At 41.2% G+C, this 24,047-nt stretch overlaps 1 protein-coding gene across 1 annotated transcript in view; it reads left to right on the forward strand.

The window, feature by feature from the left end:
- The window catches only part of nomo (nodal modulator), a 34,502-nt gene that overhangs the window by 6,242 nt on the left and 4,213 nt on the right, over positions 1-24,047 (forward strand). The window contains exons 10-44 of the mRNA XM_049570885.1: positions 138-252; positions 685-782; positions 1,275-1,458; positions 1,550-1,680; positions 2,884-3,039; positions 4,546-4,624; positions 4,739-4,930; positions 8,102-8,326; positions 8,927-9,016; positions 9,108-9,153; positions 9,276-9,376; positions 9,485-9,591; positions 9,703-9,775; positions 11,208-11,360; positions 11,988-12,125; positions 12,632-12,721; positions 12,850-12,955; positions 13,107-13,257; positions 13,391-13,568; positions 14,005-14,146; positions 14,480-14,611; positions 15,344-15,480; positions 15,570-15,657; positions 15,855-15,918; positions 16,011-16,106; positions 16,213-16,434; positions 17,628-17,710; positions 17,899-18,058; positions 19,929-20,055; positions 20,781-20,894; positions 21,148-21,275; positions 21,371-21,512; positions 21,630-21,713; positions 22,722-22,832; positions 22,971-23,072. Coding sequence (XP_049426842.1) covers positions 138-252; positions 685-782; positions 1,275-1,458; positions 1,550-1,680; positions 2,884-3,039; positions 4,546-4,624; positions 4,739-4,930; positions 8,102-8,326; positions 8,927-9,016; positions 9,108-9,153; positions 9,276-9,376; positions 9,485-9,591; positions 9,703-9,775; positions 11,208-11,360; positions 11,988-12,125; positions 12,632-12,721; positions 12,850-12,955; positions 13,107-13,257; positions 13,391-13,568; positions 14,005-14,146; positions 14,480-14,611; positions 15,344-15,480; positions 15,570-15,657; positions 15,855-15,918; positions 16,011-16,106; positions 16,213-16,434; positions 17,628-17,710; positions 17,899-18,058; positions 19,929-20,055; positions 20,781-20,894; positions 21,148-21,275; positions 21,371-21,512; positions 21,630-21,713; positions 22,722-22,832; positions 22,971-23,072 — 4,345 coding nt within the window. The remainder of the gene's footprint in view (positions 1-137; positions 253-684; positions 783-1,274; positions 1,459-1,549; positions 1,681-2,883; positions 3,040-4,545; positions 4,625-4,738; positions 4,931-8,101; positions 8,327-8,926; positions 9,017-9,107; positions 9,154-9,275; positions 9,377-9,484; positions 9,592-9,702; positions 9,776-11,207; positions 11,361-11,987; positions 12,126-12,631; positions 12,722-12,849; positions 12,956-13,106; positions 13,258-13,390; positions 13,569-14,004; positions 14,147-14,479; positions 14,612-15,343; positions 15,481-15,569; positions 15,658-15,854; positions 15,919-16,010; positions 16,107-16,212; positions 16,435-17,627; positions 17,711-17,898; positions 18,059-19,928; positions 20,056-20,780; positions 20,895-21,147; positions 21,276-21,370; positions 21,513-21,629; positions 21,714-22,721; positions 22,833-22,970; positions 23,073-24,047) is intronic.

Consider the following 24,047-nt stretch of genomic DNA (forward strand, 5'->3'; position numbering starts at 1 on the left):
CGGACATGTGTTTCTGTTTTGAAACACTCACTGTAATGCCACTAACACCATATGGCTGAATTTCTGTCTTTAAGACATGTAATGAATTACTTTCTGTCTTGTTTTTGTGTTTGTCCTTTCTCCTTCTTTCTTCGCAGGTGTGTCTTCATGAGGTTGACCAGTATCGGGGTCTTGCTCTTTTCTCTCTGGTATCAGATCACTAAATGTGAAACAGACCCCTGCATCTGTGGTTACAACCATAAGCTTTATTCTGTAAGTAATTCTCTTGTGTTCCAGTACAATATACAGTGATTCCTTGGAATAATACACAAGTCAAACCCACTTTTATCTGTTAGGGCTGCACATTATATTGTCTTATTTTCTTAATCGTCACTGCGATGTCAATTTTCGCAATAAAGTCTGTCTGCATAGTTGAAGGAGGAAAGGGTGACAAGATCAGAGTTTGGTGTTTGGTATTGAAACAATACCACAAGTACCTACTGAACTGAATCACAACGCAGATTTTAGTGCCTCATTTTGGTGCCGGACTGGGTCCATAGCGAGTGTGTGGTCATCAAAGAGCGACAAAGAGCATGTGTATGTGTGACAGTGACGCTTGACAGTGGGGCTGTCTCCAGTGTCAGGGTGATATATTCAAAACACTTATTAACGTGCCTGTATCTACCTCTTTGTCATTGTCCACAGTGCTGGGAGACCCGTGTGGGCCAGGAAATGTACAAACTCACCATCTTTGACTTCATCATCATTTTCGCAGTCACCATTTTTGTGGAGTTTCCCAGAAAGTAAGTCCTTATCTTAAAAAAAATCATCATTTAAATAGAATCAGAAAAGGATTTTTTTTGTCAAATAGTTTTCCCACTTACAAGGAATTTGCGTTGTTTTGATACAATACATTTAACATACAGTAAACATATTAAGAGGTTAGGAAAGGTTAAGTACTGCAACACTCAAGAGCATAAATACAGAATAGAAAAACCACAATGAAAATATGGGAAAGAGACTTTGAAAAAGTGAAGTATTTTTCTAGTTTTGTGGACAAAATGTGATCAACTGAACATTTGAAGACATTTAGATGTTTTAACTTTAAAGTATTCTGTCTCTGTATGACTGTCAACTTATATATTAGTATTTGTTTAAGCCTTTTATTTTATTCTGTGTGATTCCAATCCATTTTGTTGCCCTACCTCTGGCAATACTTTTAGGTGGAAGTCATTCTCGCCCTTTGTTCTTTAGTCATTTGTAACCGTGTCCTTGTGTTGCTCCGTACTGCTCAGGCTGATAGTGAAGCACTGTGACTGTGGCCTGGCTAAGTGGTGGGGCCAGCAAGAGTTTGCTATTCCTCAGAATGTGCTCGAGATTGTCTATGGACAGACCATCTGCTGGATCGGCACCTTCTACAGCCCGATGCTGCCCGCCATCTGCACTATTAAATACTTCTTTATCTTCTATATCAAAAAGGTGAGGTTTTCTTTCATGTTTTTTTTAAATTGGATCAAACTCAGATGTTGTGTGTCTGATGTTCTACTTCCTTTCTGCTCCTTATTTATAGGTGTCATTGATGAACAATTGTCGTCCAGCCACACGTCCGTTCCGAGCTTCCAGCTCCAACTTCTTCTTCCTGGTTGTGCTGCTGATCGGCCTGGCTCTGGCCTGTGTGCCTGTCATCTTCAGTGTGGCGCAGTAAGTAATGCAGACTGTGTTATGTTTTAACTTCAGTCTATTGGGTCATACCAATATTTGTCTCATGAATTTTACTGTTAAATGTACAGTATGTAATTTTCTGCTGCTGAGGATCTCTCAATCAAAGCAGAGCAAAGCTGTCACTACAGTCAGTTTCTCTTAGTTAGCTCACCTCTTTTGTCTGATAACTTAAGATCCAGACGTTCAGGAAGTTATTACCGGGAGCTGAAGTATCCACAGAGGTCTCCTCCTCTCCAAAACAAACAGACCTGGGGTCTCATTTGTAAAACAATGTGTAGGATTCATACTAAGAATGTACGTACAGACAAAAGCCAAAAAAGGCGTGTGTAAAAAAATATTCAACAGTTTCTAAAATCAGGCTTCCACCTCACCATCTGCGTTGCCAATTTCCCATCTCCAAAAGGTTCGTAAGCATGGGTCAATGTTTCTCTCATCAAGTCTGTTTTTAGACAAAACAACTTTTGCGTGGGAAGTGGCGTGAGCCTCTTTCAGGCCTCATTTTGTGCATACACAATGTTTATAAATGAGATCTCAGGTGATTTAAATCAGTAAAAACACTGACTAAAGCAGTTTCACGTTAAAAATCAGTGTTTCTCCCGAGCATTTCAGCAGGTCAGGGGCTGGAGCTCCACCTCTGCTAACATTTGCTCAGCTTGTTACTTTGATAACTTAAGATCCAAACATCTGATGACTTAAAATCTGGTTAATATAGTATTACATATAGTTAATAATAACCAAGATCTAAAGAGTGTACTGTAAAAACTGGAGAAAAAGTTTCTGAAGTTCTGTAGTTAGTACATTTATGACAGCTACTGGCAGATGATCACAAGCTTGGCACATGTGCAAAAGGGGATATGACACTACTGTCAGCCAGCGACGACTAAATGACACAGACCGTGACCATGATTAAAATAACAGATTTGTATTTGTTTCAACATTATAGGAAATTTCTGGAAAAATAAGATCATACAGCTCAAGAAAATATATAACATTGACCAATAATTTTTAGACATTTTATTACAGAAAGTTACATATTATATCTCTGAATGTACATGAAGACAGGATATTTGTGAGTTCTGTCCTCTGCATTTCACTGACTAAATAAATGTAGAACCACTACTGCTGACATATTTCTCTTGGCATACAGTATATACTGATTCTCCCTGCTCTCTTGTTGCACAGAATAAACTCTTCCCAAGCCTGTGGACCATTCGTTAATTACAACACCTCCTGGGCGGTGCTGCCAACTACAGTATCCACGTTACCTCATGGAATCAGAACACTCCTCTTCGCCCTCTCGTCAGAGGCCTTCGCCGTCTCCTTCTTTGTTATAACATGGTATGTGTTTTCTTCAGGTGTTGCAGCATTTTACAGCTACAGGTTACATTTGCTGAAGCTATCAACATATCCTGACAGTAGTACGTGAAACAGTTAATCTGTGAAAAAAACGATGGTCCTCTGGCTCCTCCTACTGCACCTGCTGGCATTTGCAAGAATCCACAGCACCTGAATGACAGCAACCAATCAGAGCTGGGAGCAGACTTTAGCAATCATTGCTCAAGCACACGCTGCGCAGCCACCCTCGCCTGGGGATGCTCTCACTCAGACTACACCCACACTAATACATTTTCTTTCTTTCTTTTTTTTTTTAAAATTACTTTTGCTACCGTCTGTGCTTAGCGTCCACACTGCTCAGGTGTTTTGAAACAACTCAGACGGAGATCTTTGAAAACTAAATGAGACTTTTGAAAATGATGACGCAGACGCCCACGTTCACATTCCGACTGGATCTTATCAGTTCCAACATGTCAAGTCAGTTAGGTCTGCATACCTTTTGTGATTGTATCCTTCTTTTATGGGTACTTGTCTCCCACATGGCTCCCTCCAGCGGTAGATACTGCTCCCAGTACTGCTGTAATGTGCTGCCATATTTGCTTTTAAGTGACTCCCAATCTGTTTTCCACCCCCTTGACTGCCTAATACTCATCTGTTACTTTCATTAACAGTTCCATCTTGTTGTTGGTCGAAGCAAAGAAACTCTTGTTTTATTTTTCCCCACCTTTGGTGTATTGTCTTTAATTAAGCAACCAACCACAGAGTGGAGAATCCTCTTCCTGTTTGCACCGGCATGCACATGCCCACTGTGCATGAATGGTCACGTAATATGCGTTTTTAGGGGTGTCAGTATAGATGGGGGACTATTTCTGGAATGGTGCTGATACGCTCGTTTGTACAGAGAATGTTTCATTTTAAAAAGGTGTCAAGCTCGATATCTTCAGTGCGCGTCTCCAGGAGGAGCTTTGCAAACACAATGGCAGAGACACAACCACCAGCAATGAAAAAACTGACCAACTGACAACATCAACAAGGCAAAGACAAGTAAATGGAGGAAGACTGAAAAATAGGAACAAGCTGAATAGAAAGGGTTAACCGGAGCTTGAGCCGGCATCAGTTCTGAATCCTTTCAGGGCTTGTAGCTTTCTACACTTTGGAAAAGCCTCTACGATGTTTACTCATTTTATTTTGGGCTCTGTTTGTATCTTGTTTTTTAGCCTGCTTTTCATCATCAGTCTCCTTATGTTTACTTGTTTTTGCCATGTATGCTGTCGTTGGCAGCACAGCATGTAAATGAGGAGTGACTGACGTGTTAGACTCCTCCTGCCTCTGATTAGTCATTTTCATTCAGCTGCGGTGGATTCCTGCAAATGCCATTACATGTTTCAGCATATCAAATATGACACAAAGTTATGTTTATAAAAGTTACCTGCTGTAGGTTTAACTGTTAGTAGCAATTGGTCTTTTCTTTATTTGTTTGTAATTTTAAACACTTACCTCCCGCTGCAGTTTGGCCATGTTTTATGTGATCGCACTCGCTGGAGCTCACAAGAGAGTCATCAACCAGCTAAGAGAGCAGCTAGCCATGGTAGGTTTATCTGTTTCATTTAACCCTTTTTTTTCCCTATTCTCTATTTCCTCTTGATCATTTGAGTTATTAGCAAAATTTGAGTTCTATAATTGGTGTCATTTTGTGTCTCAGGAGGGCCGAGACAAGCGTTTCCTCATCCAAAAGCTGTGCCAGGCCCAGAGGCTCTCCTCTATCAAATCCCCAGGCTCCAAACCTCAGCCCCGCAGCAGCAGCAGAAGCAGCCCCAGCTACCACACCAGCTTCTCCAATAACTTCAATGAAAGTGTGTTCCTGGCACACTCGCCTCCTGACTCCTCCACGCATGTGTGAGGCGACTGATGTTAAAGACCAAAAGAGTGGACAGACAGACTGGAGGTGAAAACCGGTCTTTTGTTATTGGTGCAAACAACCTGGGAGCTTCTACTGGCATTAACGGGTGTCGTCTTCTCTGTGTTTTTTGGTTGACAATCTGATTATTATAACACTATTATGAGGCCACAGTGTTCAAGTATTTTATACCAAAACAGTCATTGATGTTCAGGTGTTTTGTGGCATTTTCCCTCGCCGTATATACTGACATCTTTTCCTTCTGAGAAGGACCTGAAATACTAAAACCACTGGAGATGGAAAACCTTTCTGAATTGTATGCACTTTAAATATATTAACACTACTGTTTTCTTTTACAACTATCATGTTTACAAAAAAATGTGCTCATAATGCATCTTGTTTGTTTTTACATCTACTGTTTTTTATTATTATTATTATTAATATCATTATTAATAACTGAGGTGGCCTGATAGTGTAAGGAACTAATACATTTCAAAACACTAAACTGTTCTTTGTAACATTACTGTGACTTTTATTTAGATTTTCCAATACACAGTTCACATTATATACACTTACTGCTTTAACTAAGTAAAAACCTGTAACTCTAATGACAAAACACGACATTAAAACACTTTCTATCCCTCTGTATGTACGTATTGTTTGGAAATGATACTAGCTCACTCCGAATACTCATTCCTGTTCATTTTTGATGCTGCCATTTTTTTCTCCGTAAAGTTTATAGACTTTATCTTTTTTAACCTGTAAAAATACATGTATGAAAAAAAGACATTATCACCGTGATTTCATCGCTCTTCTATTGTGTTTCTAACTTCAGTACATGGTGTAGGGAAAATATTCAAGTGGCAAGGTGATACAGTTTTAGATTTGGCACATTGAATCCGCCTCCAACTTTGGAAGAAAACTTTCCTTTTAATTTATTTATTTTTCTGTGATAATAGAAGACGTTTTTTAAGCTTTTTAAATGGATTCTTCCTGTAACATTTTGGATCCATTTAATTAAGTCAGATTTCAAATTATTTAGTAACAAAATAAAAGTTGCTTCATACATCTCTTGCTTATTGTCACTAAATACACATCCCAGGTATTTATTAATAATTTGTTTGTACACCTAAATGATTTATGTGTCCTGCAACTTATTTTTTTCCGTACTGCTATTTTTTTCTCTCTCTTTCCATATTCATTGGAAAGTAAGTCATTGGAGAGTAAATCAACAACCAGTAAATGAATATGGATGTTTTTTATCTATACTGACACCTGCCACTTAAATCTTGTGTGATTGTCTCTGTAACAGGTTCTATTAAGAAAACGTGGGGAAAGTGAGACACTCAAAACTGTGACTCAGTCTTGTAACTCTAATATAACATTTGGATGGTGTGTTGCTTTATAAATAATGTGGTTAGATTTTGGGAATAAACGTTTTACTTTATTATGACGCATTGCGGTGACTGCCTTTAATAAACTGTTTACATGGCAAAATAAATATTAAAATTTGTCATTGTTTCATTTCGCAGTTCCCCTTTTTGTAATTTTTTAAAACAACTTCTAAAATTCAGATCATTATTGTCAATAGAAATTACACAGAAACAAATAATTCATTAGACAAAACAACATCAGAGCCAGAGGGAACCTTTCAAATAAACAAACAAAAAAGGTTTTTGCAGCTTTATTTTTTTTTTTTTTTAGGTACAATTTATCTTAATGTACTGATAGTTTAATTTTCAATTACTATAGGACACTTAAATTTGAATTATATATAACTATAATAAGCATCAAATTGATTAGATGTGATGATTTGGGTTGCTTTTTTTCAATCTTTATTATTGTAGATACCAAACATTACATTTTCCCAGTATATAGAAAATTCACAGTGTTATCAGCAATATACCAGGATACTTCTTTCCAAAACTTGGTGTGGGGACTGAAGGGACATTGCTAAAACAGGAGCAGCTTTGTTTCTGGATAGATTACACATTATAAACAGTTAACACAAATGCCTTCATTAAACCTGACAATATAATGGCATGCAGGATAATATCTATGATTTTGAAAGAAATTTCTGTACTTACTTTAATTTATACATATTAAATAACAAAATCAATACAATTGTATAAAGTTATAGTTACTGAGAAGAAGTATGTTATTAAAATACAGTTTCAAATTAAAGTGATGGTGATTACAAAGGGGTTACATCCAAATATATAATTCTCATTTAAAAGTTTATATGTAGCCTACATATGACATTCATTATGGGGTGGCACGGTGATGCAGTGGTTAGCATCCTGGTTCGAACCCGGGCTGGGGGAGCCCTTCTGTGCGGAGTCTGCATGTTCTCCCTGTGTCAGCGTGGGTTTTCTCCAGGTACTCCAGCTTCCTCCCACAGTCCAAAGACATGCAGGTGAATTGGTGACCCTAAATTGCCTGTAGGTGTGAATGTGAGCGTGAATGGTTGTCTGTCTCTATGTGTCAGCCCTGTGATAGTCTGGTGACCTGTCCAGGGTGTACCCTGCCTCTCGCCCAGTGTCAGCTGGGATAGGCTTCAGCCCCCCTGCGACCCCCAACAGGATAAGCAGTTACGGAAATGAATATTGATTCTGTTCCTTTGCATCTTTTAGCCATTCAGAAATGCCTTTGGTACAGCCTAGTGGTTCTAAACCTTTTCCATGTCAAGGACTCCTAAACTGATACACATTAAGTCACATTTTAAAGAGATTTCACTTCAGGGACCTCCATCTGAAAAGATTTTGGTTGTTAGATCTGTCAGCTACAGCTGAGATAAACATGGAGGTAATGAAGCCTGTGATCAGAATAGTCACATGATTCTTATTTAGGATGGTGTCACTTCTATAGGGAATTAAAAAGTGAACATAAATGATTCCCTCCTTTTTCCAGGGGCCCTGTGACTCCCTGAATGATGCTTGGGGGCTCCCTGATCGAGAACCACCAGATATTTTTCAGCACTTATTGGAAAATAAATTGGAAAATTGGAAAATAAATAAAAAAGTAATCAAATGTAGTAAACTGCATTGCTTTGATGAAGTAATCAAATTAGTAACCCTCCCTCTTCAGACCCGTCACCAGGGTCATGTTTATACCACCTCCCGGCCAGCAGAGGCCGCTGCTCCTGACACTCCGCTCGGCCACTGACAGCAGCTCAGCTGGTACGGAACCGGAGGCAGCGTGCTGTTGCTCGGCTCATCGAGAGATCTGTCAGTCAAAATGTTGAGAATTACGATACGGGCAGACGTGGGAGCCCTTTGGGTGTTATTCTGTATCACGTATTCGCAGTTTCTAACCGTGGCCTCTGATGATATAGTGGTGGCCTGCGGGGGATTCGTGAAATCCGACGTTGAGATCAATTACTCCCTGATCGAGGTGAGAGTGCAAACCTCCCGGCTAACCGTTAGCTAGCTAGCAGTTAGCTAGCAGTTAGCCGGTTTATCGTAGTAAGCTAACGGTTAGGTGGGGACTGGAGGTTTGGTTGAATGACAGTTTGAATGAAATGACCATTACAGCAGTTTGTTTTATCTCAAAGTTGTCTCTCTTTCGTCAGTAAACATAAATTAAAGCAAAAACTGTTATTTAACGTTATGTTAGCTAGCTGCTAGTTAGCTATTCTGAATGTTTTCTGTACCCACAGTTGACGTAAAATCCTAACGTTAGCATATAGCTTTGTGTCATGACTGCTCCCCCTTAAACCTGTAACCTGTCTGTAGACGAGGAAGACGGTAAGTGCGAGCCAGCAGTCCTAATCCCTGCTCATTCACAGGCTCCATGGGATTAGCCATTTGGTTAATTAGTGAAATTAACTAAATCCCAGACAGACTGGTCTGTTTGTGAATGACAGCTCATACAAATGATTCAACCAACCGATGACATTCAGCTCACAGCAACAGAGATGACACCACCATATCAGATCACGTTTAGTAATTAAACTGTATACTTAATGATCAATTTCTGTTTCCTGTCCTGCAGATTAAACTGTACACCAAACAAGGGTCCTTGAAATATCAAACGGATTGTGCTCCAATCAATGGCTACTTTATGATCCCTCTCTATGACAAGGTAAGAGATTCACTCCTGTGATTTAATTTAAATCTTTTAGTTTCCACTGATTGTGATGACTGTAATCTTTAGACTTGTCTGTTTTGCACAGGGGGACTTTGTTTTGAAGATTGAGCCTCCTCTTGGGTGGAGCTTTGGTAAGTGTTTGTATAAAAGCTGCATTTTCATGATTACTCAAACATTATTCATGACAGCTGATGTCCAGAAACTTGATTCTTCTCGATTGTCTTGTTTTTTCTTGGGCTGTAACTGTCACCAGAGCCGACCAGTGTTGACCTCCATGTGGATGGAGTGAGTGACATCTGTACAAAAGAAGAAGACATCAACTTTGTCTTCACTGGCTTCTCCGTCTCAGGAGCGGTGAGTTTATTCACTTCTTTGGATTCATTAACCACCTCTCTGTAAGCTTTTGTCTTGCATGTATCAGGCTAGGAATGATTTCATGTCATAAAATATCTCTCTCTCCAGGTTCTGAGTAAAGGCCATCTCCTTGGTCCGGCTGGAGTAGAAGTCAAACTCACCCGAGCTGGAACGGAGGAGAAACTCCAGAGTGTGGTCACACAGCCTGGAGGAAAGTAAGTGGTTCGCACTTTTATGTTTGTTAGAGCTTTACACAGGTGCTCTTGCAGTAGGTCTCTTTAATTGTTTGCCATTTTAAGTTCCTTTTTTTGGTCTTCCTAACACAGGTATACCTTTTTAAAAGTACTCCCTGGAAATTATGACATCACAGCTGCCCATCCCTCCTGGACTCTGGAGCAGGTTGGTACCTTCACTTCAGATTTCATTACATTTACATCAGTGTAATGAAAACGCAGTATCATTAGCACAGATTATACAGAGCCACGGATGTATCATATGTGATGTCACTTATACCTTGTTTTTAAAGGAACATCTGAATTTTCTTCTTCCTGTCTGCTTTGTTATTTACTGGAGCTGCAAAGGTCAAACTTGCGGTGGAGCTGTGGAGTGATAACCCAGCAAACTTCCCAGCTAACCTCTAATTTTAAGCCTTTTATCTTCTTAAAACTGGGGTAGGCAGAAACCTGGATAAGAATACACCTTCTTCCTGCAGCTCTCCCCTCTCTGTCCTAAGCCCCTCCCACCAGACAACCACAGGCATATACACACACTTCACTCAGTAACACAGTGTTTCCCATACAGTGATTTATTTAATCATATTTCATTGACTCTCTTTTAGACTCTCTTTCTGTTAAGTCCGTCTCCCTTTTTTGGGTTGCTTTGCAATGTAGGCAGTCTCTACTGTTAAGCCAGACTTTAACCAAAGTGTGGTGCACACACATGTGCATCTGTAGAACAGCAATAGGAATGCCCTCTCTGAAATGACTAACACATTATGGGCTAGATTTTCTAGGTGATGTAAAAGCCCAGTGTTCTCTCAGTCCATTTGAATTACAGTGTGCTCAAAGTTTATTACAGGATAATTTGCCCAGTGACGCCAAAATAAAACTGCCTACCCCAGCTTTAATAGAAAACTATATATTTTCTTAATTTTCACGAGGTGACACTTCAGAAGAAGGCAAAGTTGTCTAGGACCCAATTATTTATTTACTCTGTATTGTAAGAGAGCATTAAGATTTTTTTCTGCAGACCTTGATATGATGACAGATTTCTTGTAGTCATCAGAACGGCAACATGAGACACTTTTGCTCTGGCTTCAACATTTAGCTCAGCTAACTGTGTCTTGATCAAATGACTTTGCAAGATACTGTTGTCATGGTTAAATCTTTCTTTACTATCTGTGAATGCCCTCAAATGTTCCTCACATTCTCTAACAGACAGTAAAATGAGCTATTTATTCAGACAGAGCAGAAAGACCTGAGAACCAACTGTAAGGATACACTAAACCAATGATTTCCAGCTGCTGTCAGATTAAACCTGTGTTTGACATCAGGTTTTAACACACTGCTGGGTACAACTTTATGGCAGTTCTCCATCTGAGTAATATCATTAACACAGTTAGGAATGCTTGATCTCAGAGGTCTTTTTAATTCTGTGTCACTTCAGTGTGGAATACTTCATTATTCACCTACTTGCTCAGCTGATAAGGTTCCCTGTCAGGTCAGCAGGTGTAAAACTAATGATCTCCAGCAGTAATCGCACCGCTCCTGACAGGGCCATTTTTCCGACCCTCACTATAACTTCTGTGGTGACCTTTGCCGTCTTCCTATAGAGCGCTACCTCAGTACTCGTCACAAATGCCAATGCCCCGGCCGCCGACCATCTGGTAGTTGGAGGCTACGATGTCTCAGGGGAGGTCCGCAGTGATGGAGAGCCCATGAAAGAGGTCACCTTCCTACTGTACTCAGCCACAGTCAAGAAAGAGGTAAAACATTATTTAACATATTTTAGAACAGTGAGGAGTCAAACTAGGGCTCTTTCTACACGTATGCAGATACTTTTGAAAATGGATATTTTCTCCCTCAGTTTAAAAAAGCTAAAGCTACAGCTTATAACACCTACCCTTTTAATAGCACGTCATATTTAGTAATCAACAACAAAACAAGCCAAAACAAGCAAACGATAAAATAGCAACAAAGACAAAAAACAACTTACAAAAGGCGACTTACACACTTAAAGTTCCTGTACCCTGTTCTTCTACATCAGTATTACAGTCTGATCATCCATTTTCATATCTGATCAATTCATCACACTACATAGCTTCCACTCCTCATCAACAACACCACCACTGTCAGAATTTTCCCACCAACCGCTGAGATACATCAAATAACATTGGGCGCAGCAGATGCATCCGTTCAACCATGAAGTGGTGCAGCAGTATTAAGTTTAAGTGTAAAGTAATCATTAGACCAAGCAGTGCTAACAAAATTAAAAAAAAAAAACGGTAGTCGCCTCAGTCGTTTCAGTATTTCAGGAATATTACGGAATTTTCTATGAATTATTTACCACAGAACTAAGTCACATCACTCCATATTCATTTGTGTGCTTTCAGGATGTTAGTGGCTGTAACACATCCCCAGTGGAGGGGGCAGATTCTGGGGACAGCTCCCTGGTCTACCTGTGCAGCGCTCTATCCAGGGAAGACGGGACCTTCGTCTTCCCCTCACTGGCCAGCGGCGAGTACACTGTGGTAAGTTTTCTGCAAAAAAAAGCAAAAGATAACGATCCCCATTTCTAATCTGTTTTAAAGTTATCGTCCTCCAGATTTTACTCCTGATTGATCTGGTGACATCTTTGGTTACTATGGTGACAGCAAGTGTGGTTAAATAGTACAGCAAACACTCCTGGAGCAGCTACTTTGTTAGAGATTTAATAGAAGTGTAACTGGTGCTTTTGTTTACAGATGACAAAGTTCTGTTGTTTATAATTAATAAATCAGCAGGTATTTAAGAAAAATGTCGACCAAGGTACAAGTAGGATCGAAACATTGTCTTTATTAAATTTGTGGCGTGTAATTATTATGCAGGCGTTACTTTTTTCCCCTCAGTGTATGTTGTTTTTTTGACAGCCTTGCACCTATGTGATGTGGATGTAATTATTACCCCTCAGACCATTAATAGTATGGAAAAACCTGCCAAATAACTTCATGAAAACACTACATTGAAAATGGCTCTTTCTCTGTCGCACTGTCTTCAGGTGCCTTTCTACAGGGGAGAGAGAATCACATTTGATGTCGCTCCTTCCAGGATGAATTTTAAGGTGGAACACAACAGTTTGAAACTAGAGGTAAAGCGTTATATCTCAGGTTTTCAATTTTAGCCTTAACAGTTGTCATTAACTTGCAGATGTGAATACATTGCATGCATGGTACCATATTTTGACATGCAACACTGTTTCTGTTGCTTCACACGCAGCCCATCTTCCGTGTCATGGGCTTCTCCGTGACAGGCCGAGTTCTCAATAGTGTAGGTGGAGAGGGCGTTCCTGACGCCACAGTGTCCCTCAACAACCAGATCAAAGGTAGCCGTACGTGGAGACTCCACACTTTAGTTGCAGTGTCTTAAAAAACATTGAAAAAAATCATCCAGGCATTTTTTTCTGTAATGCGTAATTTGAGCATTCAGTGGTTCTCATTCACACTGTAGCTTACTTTGCTGTCCTGTCCTCACAGTCGTCAGCAAGGAGGACGGTTCTTTCCGGTTGGAGAACATGACGGCGGGTACCTACACCATCCGTGTCAGCAAGGATCTCATGTTCTTTGAGCCAATCACAGTGAAGATCGCCCCCAACACACCCCAACTTCCTGACATCATCACAGCAGGGTCTGTCTACTTACTGAATATATTTTCATACACATATCAAATTCCAGCATTAAACATGTTTTTCTTAGCTTGTTTTTTCATATATCTCATTCGTAAGTTGCTTGATCTAAATTCTGTTTTGGGTCTTACACAGGTTCAGTGTGTGTGGCCAGATTTCCATCAGCCGCTTGCCTGAGGGCATGAAGCAGCAGGGCCGTTACAAGGTCACTCTGACACACCGGGGCCAAGACAAGGCCTCCAGCAGGACCATCGACTCTGATCCTCAGGGGGCGTTCTGCTTTCAGGCCAAACCTGGAGACTACAGTGTCCATGTAAGACTCTGGCAGCATCTCGTTTTTTTATAGTAGTTAGGACTTAATCCGTGTGGCTTAATCTGCATGAGCTTTTCAATCCTTTAAAGCGAAAAAAGTGAACTCACATGCTGTGTTACTAAATGAACCTAGTCTGTGGAACACCAGTCTGTCCGTAAGATGCGCAGCTGATACTTAATTCATGGACAGTAAAGAAAGATTTTTTACTGAGATTTTATGGACATTAGATGAGTTAAATTCAACATTCAAATTCACTAATTTGACTGCAAAAATCTCAAATCCAAAAACAAAGGAAAGCCCAGTAGTCGAACTTAGTCAATAATATTATCCTACTAGATTTTGAGATGCATTGTCTGAGATATCATTGATTTCGGTGCTTATGCAGTAGTCTGATGAAAGGCTTTCTCCAAGGTAACTTGTATTTCCATGTGTTCAGGTATCTCTCCCCGAGGTGGAGGTGAAAGCAGGCCTTGCTCTGCAGCCTCAGGCCCTGGAGGTCTCCCTCGTGGACCGGCCCCTCACAGACCTACTTTTTACCCAGTTCATGGCTTCTGTCTCTGGAAAAGTCTACTGTTTAGGTTAGGAATGAGTAATTTACACTTTAAGGGATACTTTGCCAATCTTCAGCCAGCTCTGTGTCATCGCAGTGTGGGCAGAGTGAGCAGATGAATGGTGTTTGGCTTCGCCCACGTGCTATACAAAATTTGCCGGCGACGTGCTCATGGTACAGATGGGGAGATTTCAGTCTTCCAGGATGGAGGGAAGCCAAACGCTGTTCATCTGCACACACTGCTTTGACACAGAGCTGGTTGAAAATCTGCAGCGTTTCCCTTTGATTTATTTCTAGAATACAGTCTTTTGTGTGGTTGTTCATGTTTTCCCTGACCTTGTGTCCTCTGGTTGACCTCTAGCGTCCTGTGATGACCTGTCAGTAACACTTCAACCAGTGAGTCGGCAGGGAGAGAGACGGACGGTGGCTCTGTCTGGCAGCAGCGACATCCTGAGCTTCTCCTTTGAAGACGTTTTACCTGGGAAATACAAAGGTCAGGACTCACCAGCAATAACACTTTACACATAATAGTAATATTAACAGTTGTGTTATTTATTCTTTCTTTTTATGTGGGGTTAATTACAGTGATCACAAAGTAGAAATTGGTTGTTGACAATAGTTGTAGTTGTGTAGATTAAGATTTAATGAGAGCACAAATGCAGAGTCAGCATGCATGTTTTGACTGAAAGAACGCAAATTAACCGTCGTACATCAACTGATTCCTCTGTCTTGTGTATATTTCTGTGTAGAAATCACACTAATTACTCTCGACCGATTGCGGGGGAATCAATTGGTAATTACCAGCTTCCGATCACAATTGATATTTAGCGCCAGCCTTTCAGGACGCACACATTATTCAGCCAGTGTTTCTGTACCTTCTGGTGCTGCATCCATCTCACTCGCTGTTCAATACACACAATCTGTTTTGTGTGCCTGCGAGCTATCTGCACACACAGCACTCTTTTGAGGCATGTTTACTCAGCTTGTAGTGTTGCCAGGCCCGAGCTCCGCAAGAAGTTTACTTTCTTAAGCATTTGTTTAGAGATGAGATAATTATAAGATGGGAAAGTCTTCAACCTGAAGTGATCGCAGCTTCTGAGGTTTTTCCTCGTTGGCTGCTGTGACAGATTTAATCCTTTAACAATCTTGTCTTATTTTTATTTTCTTTATTTTATTATTTTATGTATCTTCTTGTTAATTGGCTGTTGCTCTCTCCTGTGTTTAGTCAGTATTACTCATGAGGAATGGTGCTGGAAGCATAAGTCCATGGAAGTGGAGGTTCTGGACTCTGATGTCGTTGGGGTGGAGTTCAGACAGATTGGCTACATCCTGCGCTGCTCCCTCTCCCATGCCATTACTTTGGTCAGTAATCAGCACCTGGTGTGTGTTGTGGCAGCTGGTGGCACGCCTGAAATTATTCTAATTCCAACTGTGTTTGTTTTTCTGCACAGGAGTTCTTCCAAGATGGCAGCAAACCTGAGAATGTCGGCGTGTACAACCTCTCTAAGGGAGTCAACCGCTTCTGCCTCTCCAAGCCAGGTGAGGCTCACTCTCCTGACCTCTTATTAGCTAAACATAGCGTGAATTAGCATACCTAGAAAAGAAAAATATCCATGTACGAAGTGTTCCCTTGTGCATAGTTAGAGTACAGTGCTTGAGCCAAAAGGTCTGTGTCAGACTTATCTAAATATAAAACTGGAGCAAAGTAATTAATCACCTAAAAATGGCTTGTCTAGGTGTTTACAAAGTCACCCCTCGCTCCTGCCACCAGTTTGAGCAGGACTTCTACACCTACGATACGTAAGTAATGAGATGCCGTGTCCATTTATTTCTGGGTTAAAGGAGTGTTCTCCCTCTGTACAACCAAATGACTGATACCCTGTGTCCTACAGCTCAGCCCCCAGTATCCTCACCCTCACCGCAGTGCGGCATCACATGACTGGGCTCATCACCACCGACAAGATCCTAGATGTCACCGTGACTATCAAGTAATGAAAACACAAAAAGGATATGCTTATTTTCTCTGTGCTAATATTAGCTGTTGTGCATCCTGTAAATATCGTGCTCATTTTTTCCCTCCCTCGTCTCCGTCAGGTCATCTATTGAGAGCGAGCCAGCGCTGGTGCTGGGTCCCCTGCGAAGTCTGGAGGAGCAGAGGCAGGAGCAGCAGCTCCAAGAGATTCAACTGCGCCGTCAGGAACGAGAGCGCCGCGCCGCTGAAGAGGATGGAGGTGCCAGGGACGACAGCCCGCCTATCCAGGAGAAGGCTGATGAACTGACGGGTCCTTTCCACTATGAGTTCTCCTACTGGGCCAGGTGAGACGCACTGCTTTTTTTCAAATTACACTTTTTGCTCTTTGCAATATTAAAGTAAGGATTTCAGTCATGTGAAGAAAATGGGCCTCTCGCACATACATACTGTAGTACATACAGTATAATAATATAATAATATGTGTTACAGCCTTGCAAAGTGGGGTGAGCTGGTGGTTTTGAGCCAATTTTCCCCATTTAATGTCTGTCCTGAAGTTTTCTTTACATAATATCCACAATGTTCCTAAACACAGGAATCTCCCAGATAATGTGACAATCCTCAGGTACACATTGTGGTTTTAGTTTGTCACAATGGATGGCTCTAAACACAACAGTGTAGTGTTGTCATGATACTGGAATTTCTAAGTTCAATACAATACCTTGAAAAGTATTGATATTCAGTGGCATTTTCAATACCACTGGGGAAAAATTGACAATGAGGGCTTAAAATTGAACATGTTTACAAGGCTACACTACAACAGCACCCATGAGCCTCGGCAGCCATTAATCTTGGTCAGATGGAGGCGTAAATTAAAGCTGTAGCAAATTCAAAAATTGTTGTCACGAATTTATCAGTTTTATAGAAAGTGCAATCTTGAACTTCCACGTGACGTTAGGTGGATGTGTAACAGATTGTTAAGCTCAGCGATGTTTATGTTTCTATGTCAAAAATATCTTGACACTAATGTTGGCTAGGTAGCTAAGGTAATGCTACGTTAACAGAGAGCTGACTACACGGTTAACAGCAGTTACAACACATGCAGTGGTAAAAGCACAACACAATCCAGGAACATTCAGTGTCCGGCCGCACAGACTGTCTCTGTTGACATGGTTTCTGAGTCACATATCATATAGTAGCTAAAGGAGTGGCAGTGACATCACCAGCATCCTTCTGAAAAGTTTATAGATTTTCAACTAGAAGCACTCTGAGCGGCTGCACAAAAGAGTCAGAGCGCTCAATTGAAAGAAGCTACGGCGCTCAGAAAAGAACACTATGTGGACACTGGACACAAGCCCTCAAACTGTCTCTGGAGAAAATTAAAAGGACGTTTACTTCCGGAATACTCAAACCCCAAATAACTCCTTTCACTTACAATGTTAATATTAGCAGCTGGTTGGCATCCACTAATAATAATCTCGCTTAGTCTTGAACTCATGAGATGATGCAGTGAGTTAATGTAGACTGTATGACTGTGCAGGGCTGGAGAGAAGATCACAGTGACACCCTCATCCAAAGAACTGCTGTTCTACCCTCCTGAGGTCGAGGCCACCATCACTGGAGGTAAGTTCCTTGCACACACTGTGGCTCTTTGTGTCTGTGGTACAGCTGTTTAAGTCTTTACAAAAGTGATTATAATATTTTAGCCCCAACATTAAACTGTATTGGGTGCATGGAGAAAGCAGATAAATAACATCCTGAAGTCCGTAGTATCAAAAAGCTACATAAAAGTAATTACACTCTCTCAACAGAGTCGTGTCCAGGTCGTCTGGTGGACATCACAGGGCGCGCAGGTCTCTTCCTGGAGGGCAAGGTGTCGCCAGAGCTACAGGGTGTGGAGATCTCTATCACTGAAAGAGGAGCTGCTGCGCCGCTCATCACTGTGGCCACCAATGAGATGGGAACATACAGGTGAGAGAGCCCAGCACTTCACATGAGAGAGAAAGATAAAGTGCTTAAATACTACAGGAAGGCTGTGATACAACTGAAACAAACATTCATTTAGGTCTTGAGCTTAAATGTGTGTCATGCAAGTCATTAATATACCAAGAGGCCAGTCCTTAAATACATTTGAACCCCTAAAGAAATATAGAAATAGCAGCACTGTGTGGGCTGTAGTTAATACCCTGGAAGTGACATAAGTTGGAGTCTGTGGCATGAAAACCATATTGAAATATTTTGCCTCGCCCTGCTTGTTAAAGCTTGCTCAGTTATTCTTATGTAGTTGTTATTCATGTCGCTCAGCACCTCGTTGGGAGGAAGTTTAGCCATGCTTGTGGTCCTAATTCAATCCTGAAGACACAGAGATGGCACAGAGGGATAGTTTGGATCTTTTAAAGGGGGGTTGTATGACGTACTTATCCATAGTCAGTGTGTAACATACAGTAGATGGTAGCAGGCGCATCCTAGTTTGGAGAAACAGGCAGGAAGTTAAGCAGCGCACTGCTGTGTTGGGGTCAGCGACAAAACATGTTTAATCCACCCAAAGAAAAGTTCCAAAAACCAATATCAGTTTAAGTGTACGCTATATTAAGAATATTTACACTGCTTTTCCTTGCTCCAGACAACCCTTTCTAATGCGGAAGCCGTTTGCAACTTCAGTTACCCATCTATGCCTCTGTCAAAGCAACCAGACTCATTAAGAAAAACAGTATTTACAGTTCGCTGAACACAGGAGCTGCTGGTCTGTCACTGCCTCCATTAGTTAGTCACTGTTATTTTAGTGACTTAGGTGAATCCAAACTAACCCTTTGAAATGCCAAAGTCACACAATTACACAAACTAACCGATGAAGCAGAGGTAGACCAGTAGCTCCTGTGTTCAGCTGTTCTTAAATCACTGTTTTTCTCAATGGAGTCTGGCTTTTATGAGGGCGAGATAAGGGCTTCAGTAACCTGTTTGACGTCGCTGTCTGACGATGAGGTAAAGCAGTGAGAACATTCTAAATATAGCTCACACTTAAACTGATAAAATACTTTTTGCTGCCATGTCATTACTCTAGCTGGCTTCTCCGAACTGGGGGCGTACTGACTGATCTCTACTCCATGTAATATACCGACTATGGATAAGTACCTCACACAGCCCTATTGCAAAAGATCCGAACTATCCCTTTAATTCTGCCAGTTTGCCAAAATGTAAACAAATATAGGCTCGTGTATAGAAATACATGCCCACAGCATAACTCATTGAATCTGTAGCAACATTACAGTTCCTGTTTCACTTTAGTTTCTAAATGTCAAAGGATAATTATCTACGTAATACAAGCACAATTAATATTAGGAGTGACAAAATCCAGTGTTATATTTTTTCATGGAGCACTATAAATATTTTTATTATGCGTCGTTAATGCCTACAGAACAGACTTTTGTAAATTTGGATGTCAAAATGGATCTGCAGGTTAATTTTCCTTCACTCTCTGCCCTCTGGAAGATCCCCTGAAGGTGTTGGGTGTCTCGAGGGTTTTTCAGCAGTTGCCTTGAGCCCTGAACAAAAAATAGTTCTTCACAGGCAGGAACACAATAGAAATCATTTTGCATTGACTGTAATATCCCACTCTCAAAAGTGAAGATGTCAAATTTGCGAAATCATCTAATGAATGTTTAGTAACGCCCCTTTTCAGTAGTATTTTCTCTTGTTTCACTATTAGAGGTTGATACTAAAAAGGTTACTTTTGATTTAAGTTGGATAAAATTCTGAACTGTTATCTGTCATTATCATATCTAATATCTCATTCTGGAAACCTGCAGTCCTAACCCCCATTTTGCTCTTCTCTTTTGCTCAGTGTGGGCCCGCTCCACAGCGACCGGCAGTACGACATCAGCGCCAGTAAAGAAGGTTTCGTCCTGAGTCCCGTCGAAGGAACCCAGGGAGATTTCAAGGCGTTCGCTCTGGCTGGTGTGACCTTCAAGGTACAGTGTGACCAATCCTCACTTGCATACATATTACGTCCCAGTAATCACCAGCTGCTTTTACATCTGCACTCATTTAGCCGACACTTTGATCCAGAGCATTGCACAATTATATCTCTTTGTTCACATTTACTACTTTGACTAATTGTGTGGTTGTAAAGTGAAAATGAAATGACATGATGAAAAGCTGTTGTCAGTTCCTGCAGTATGTTTTATCTAAATACAATTAAAAGAAAAGATCACTGATGATTAGTCGAATCACTTCTCTGCTTTGCTGTGTGCTGCCAGTGTGTTGCCTTTGTACTGCCTATGTTAAAAGGGTCTGCAATTATCTGCAGCGACCATGAGATCCTGGCACAAAGGATGAGTGTTAGTTTCCCTTTCAGACTGTGTAATAAATTGCTTTGAAATCTTCTGTAGAACGTTTACAATGAGCTTTGTGTCATTATTTATCCTTTTTTCTGGAATAAAACACTAGAGGGACTAAACTCATCCATCAGTCTGAGTATACCCACAATTTCACAGTTTGGCTGTCACAGTTCGATTTCAGGACGTCTCTGTGCTGGTTTAGCTTCATTACAATGAGCATTTAGTCTACACAGTCATTTATTTTGACCTCTAAGTTCACTAATACTTAAATCTTCTATTATTTGAATGTGGACAAGTCTGCACACACTCATGATCTATAACCTGTACTCTCCCTCTTTGTTCCCTCTGTGCTGTAGATCAAATCGGAGGATGGTCTTCCCCTGTCAGGTGTCCTCCTGTCCCTGAGTGGAGGACAGTTTCGCTCCAACCTGTTGACTCAGGACACCGGCCTGCTCACCTTTAATAACCTGGTAAGGGTCCAGCAACCTTTGTCGTTTTCTTACTGTGGTGTAAGATATCATTCCATCAAGCTGTAAAGCTGATTTATAGTTGTACCGAGGGTCTATGCAGAGTCTACACTGTAGGTACAGCGTCAGTTCAAGTCAGAAGTATATACTTTGCTTAAAGCTGAGTGTAGGGATGTTTTGACTCGTGTTGTGCTCTAGCTGATGTATATATTTTTCTGCTTCCCATTTAATGTAGTCGTTGCTTCTCTCTTCTCAGAGTCCTGGTCAGTATTACTTCAAGCCCATGATGAAGGAGTTCCGCTTTGAGCCGGCGTCTCAGATGATCACAGTGGAGGAGGGTCAGAACCTCAGTATCGATATAACTGGCATTAAGACTGCTTACAGGTATATAACATAGCTTGATGCTGTTTGTTTTGGGAGTCTAGCTCCAAAAATGTCCACAACACAAGTATGATCTGGTCTTGTGCTGTCGTCCTCAGCTGCTACGGAGCAGTGCAGTCTCTGAGTGGAGATGCAGAGAGGGATGTGGCTGTGGAGGCAGTGGGACAGGGAGAGTGTAGCCTCTATAGCGAGGACACCGTCACTGATGAAGAGGGTCGCTTCAGACTCAGGGGTCTGCTGGTGAGTATGCAGACTGCGTATGACTGAACCCAGCAAGCATATTAACTGTCTTAAATGCTATACGTTTACTGTATGTTTTAGCTTATATGACTAAATGAATATCATGTTTCCTTGCAGCCTGGTTGCAAATATCTAATTCAGCTGCGAGCTGAAGGCAACGACCACATAGAGAGGGCCTTACCACAACACAGAGCCATAGAGGTAAGACACAAACTTATTAGAGGCTTTCCTCTGTTCACAGAGTGGGTTTGTAATATGACTGTTTGTAAAACTCACAAATAGGATTTCACAACCCTAGAAAGTTACCACTGCGGCAACTGTTTAATCTTTCGTCACAACAATCAAAAGATTAAACAGTGTTAATAGTTCATGCTACAGAAGAATTAACCAGGAGGTGATTGTCATCATCTGGGAAGGTGCAGCTTCCCGATTTTGGTTCTGGTTAAACAAAAAGGATCTTACTCTCTAACAAAAAAGGTCTGTCTCTGAGGAGATCCTGAGGCAAAAACAAGCACCTTGAGTGGATGTAAACTGACAGTGCTTAGTTGCCCTCAAGGGTTACATTGCAGCCTGTTACGCTGCTGCTGGCTGCAGTGGCCTCACTCAATACTGGACCAGCTTCAAAAATTGTTTTCATTCTTCACTTAGACACAGAAAATACCAAAGTTACCCTTTAACAGCTGAGGTGATGCTGACAGCTGGCTCCAGCTTCTGATGAATGTCAAGGGGTATGATTGAAAGCTCCAGAACAGCTACTAAATGGACAGTGTTATGGGATTCTTTTCTTAGTAGCTGAAGTAACAGTAACACATTTTCAATGTCATAGTGTGTTCCTCTGTACGTGGCATTGAAAACTAGATAGGGAGGGTATGGAAAACTTTCTAATTGAATTGTTGAAATAACTGTGGGAACCCTGTGATTATGACTTATCTGCAGCCTTATCACATGGGTCCTTTCTATACGCAGAACAAAAGCAGCGGTAATCCCATTGCAACTTTAAACCTCTCGGTTCATAATTTTAGCTTGTCTGAAAAGTGCAGCACCCCCTAATCTCTCAGGCAAGGCTGGAAATGCCTTAATTCCACTTAATTCTCTGTTATTATCACACCGTGTGACTTGTACAGAGCTTTATCCACAGTTCACATTTGGCGTTTCCTTTAAGAGGCCAAGGTTGTATCTGTACATTAAGCTCTGTGTTTCCCCCCTCAGGTCGGCAGTAGTGACATTGAAGGGGTCAACATCATCGCCTTCAGGCAAATCAATCAGTTTGACCTCAGTGGAAACGTCCAGACGTCCCCTGAACATCTCGCAACGCTATCGGTAGGACTGCTTGGCTGACATTATCCCTGCATTTTGCTCCTTTTTATTGAACTTAATTACATTTCTGCAGCTCCCCTGCCCCACCCACATGGCAGGAATGTGCACTTAACATTGTTATGGTTCTCTTTCTTTGTCCAGGTGAAGCTTTACAAGAGCGACAATCTGGACAACCCAATCAACAGCGTCTCTCTGGGACAGTCCCTCTTCTTCCACTTCCCTCCTCTGGACAGAGATGGAGAGGTATCTGCCTGTAATTGTGCTCTCTTAAATGAATACCTCACCCGCAGTATGACCATTTGCATATCAGTTACTCACTGTGTGTTACCTTGCATTTGTAAAAACGACAGTTTATCACATGCCTCAATGGTGAACGGAGGATTCAAAAACGGCCAATATTGGTGACCGGTGACCCTCCAGTTCCCAACCCAAGTTCCTACAATCTACTACTATCCAGTCGTACACTCAGTACTTCCCAAACACATGGCATTCCCACGAAAACCTTACAATATGAAACCCTTCTGCATAAACAGTCTCAGGCACAGATGAGTAGCGTACCTGGGCAAGCATATGAGTTTGAACTCATATTCATCACTCGATTTTTGTATTCTTTTTTTGTTCTTAAGATGGTTGACAAGCCCACACATACACAGCTATATTTGAAACTGTAGTATGTCCTATGCATTTTGGCCTTACGTCCACAGGCAAACTGCGTTTTAGGTCAGTGAAAGAATCTTTTGTAAAATTCCATCCAGGTTAAAGATTTTCTGCAGCTCCATTTTCAGTGTTGATGTGGAAAGTTTTGGGATTGTGATGTCGCAGTGTTGCCTTTATGAGGCATCACAAATGAGGTGACATTTCATGCAATGGCGGCCATGACCAAAACAGTCCAGGTTGTAACATTTCTGATAGGCTTTGCACACTGAGTCCGTTTTTGTTTTTTGTTTTTTTTTTTTACCCAGATGTGTTTTTTTTAATCCGTCATCTGAAAAAAAAATCCATTACGCACAGACACCTTACACACTAATTCTGATTCTGTTGTATTCGTAACACTGGAATTACCCATCTGGCTGTCACTGCTCCCTCCCTGTCTTTCATTTGGCACCACAGCTGTATGAAAGGGCAGAGCTGTCCTCTGTCAGTCCTCCACATTCTGTGTGCTGTCCACAGTCTCCTGCTCTTCATCATCATCTACCTGAGTATTACTATCTGATGTTG

This window comes from Epinephelus fuscoguttatus, linkage group LG3, assembly GCF_011397635.1.
Source record: "Epinephelus fuscoguttatus linkage group LG3, E.fuscoguttatus.final_Chr_v1".
In the NCBI taxonomy this organism is placed as follows: domain Eukaryota; kingdom Metazoa; phylum Chordata; class Actinopteri; order Perciformes; family Serranidae; genus Epinephelus; species Epinephelus fuscoguttatus.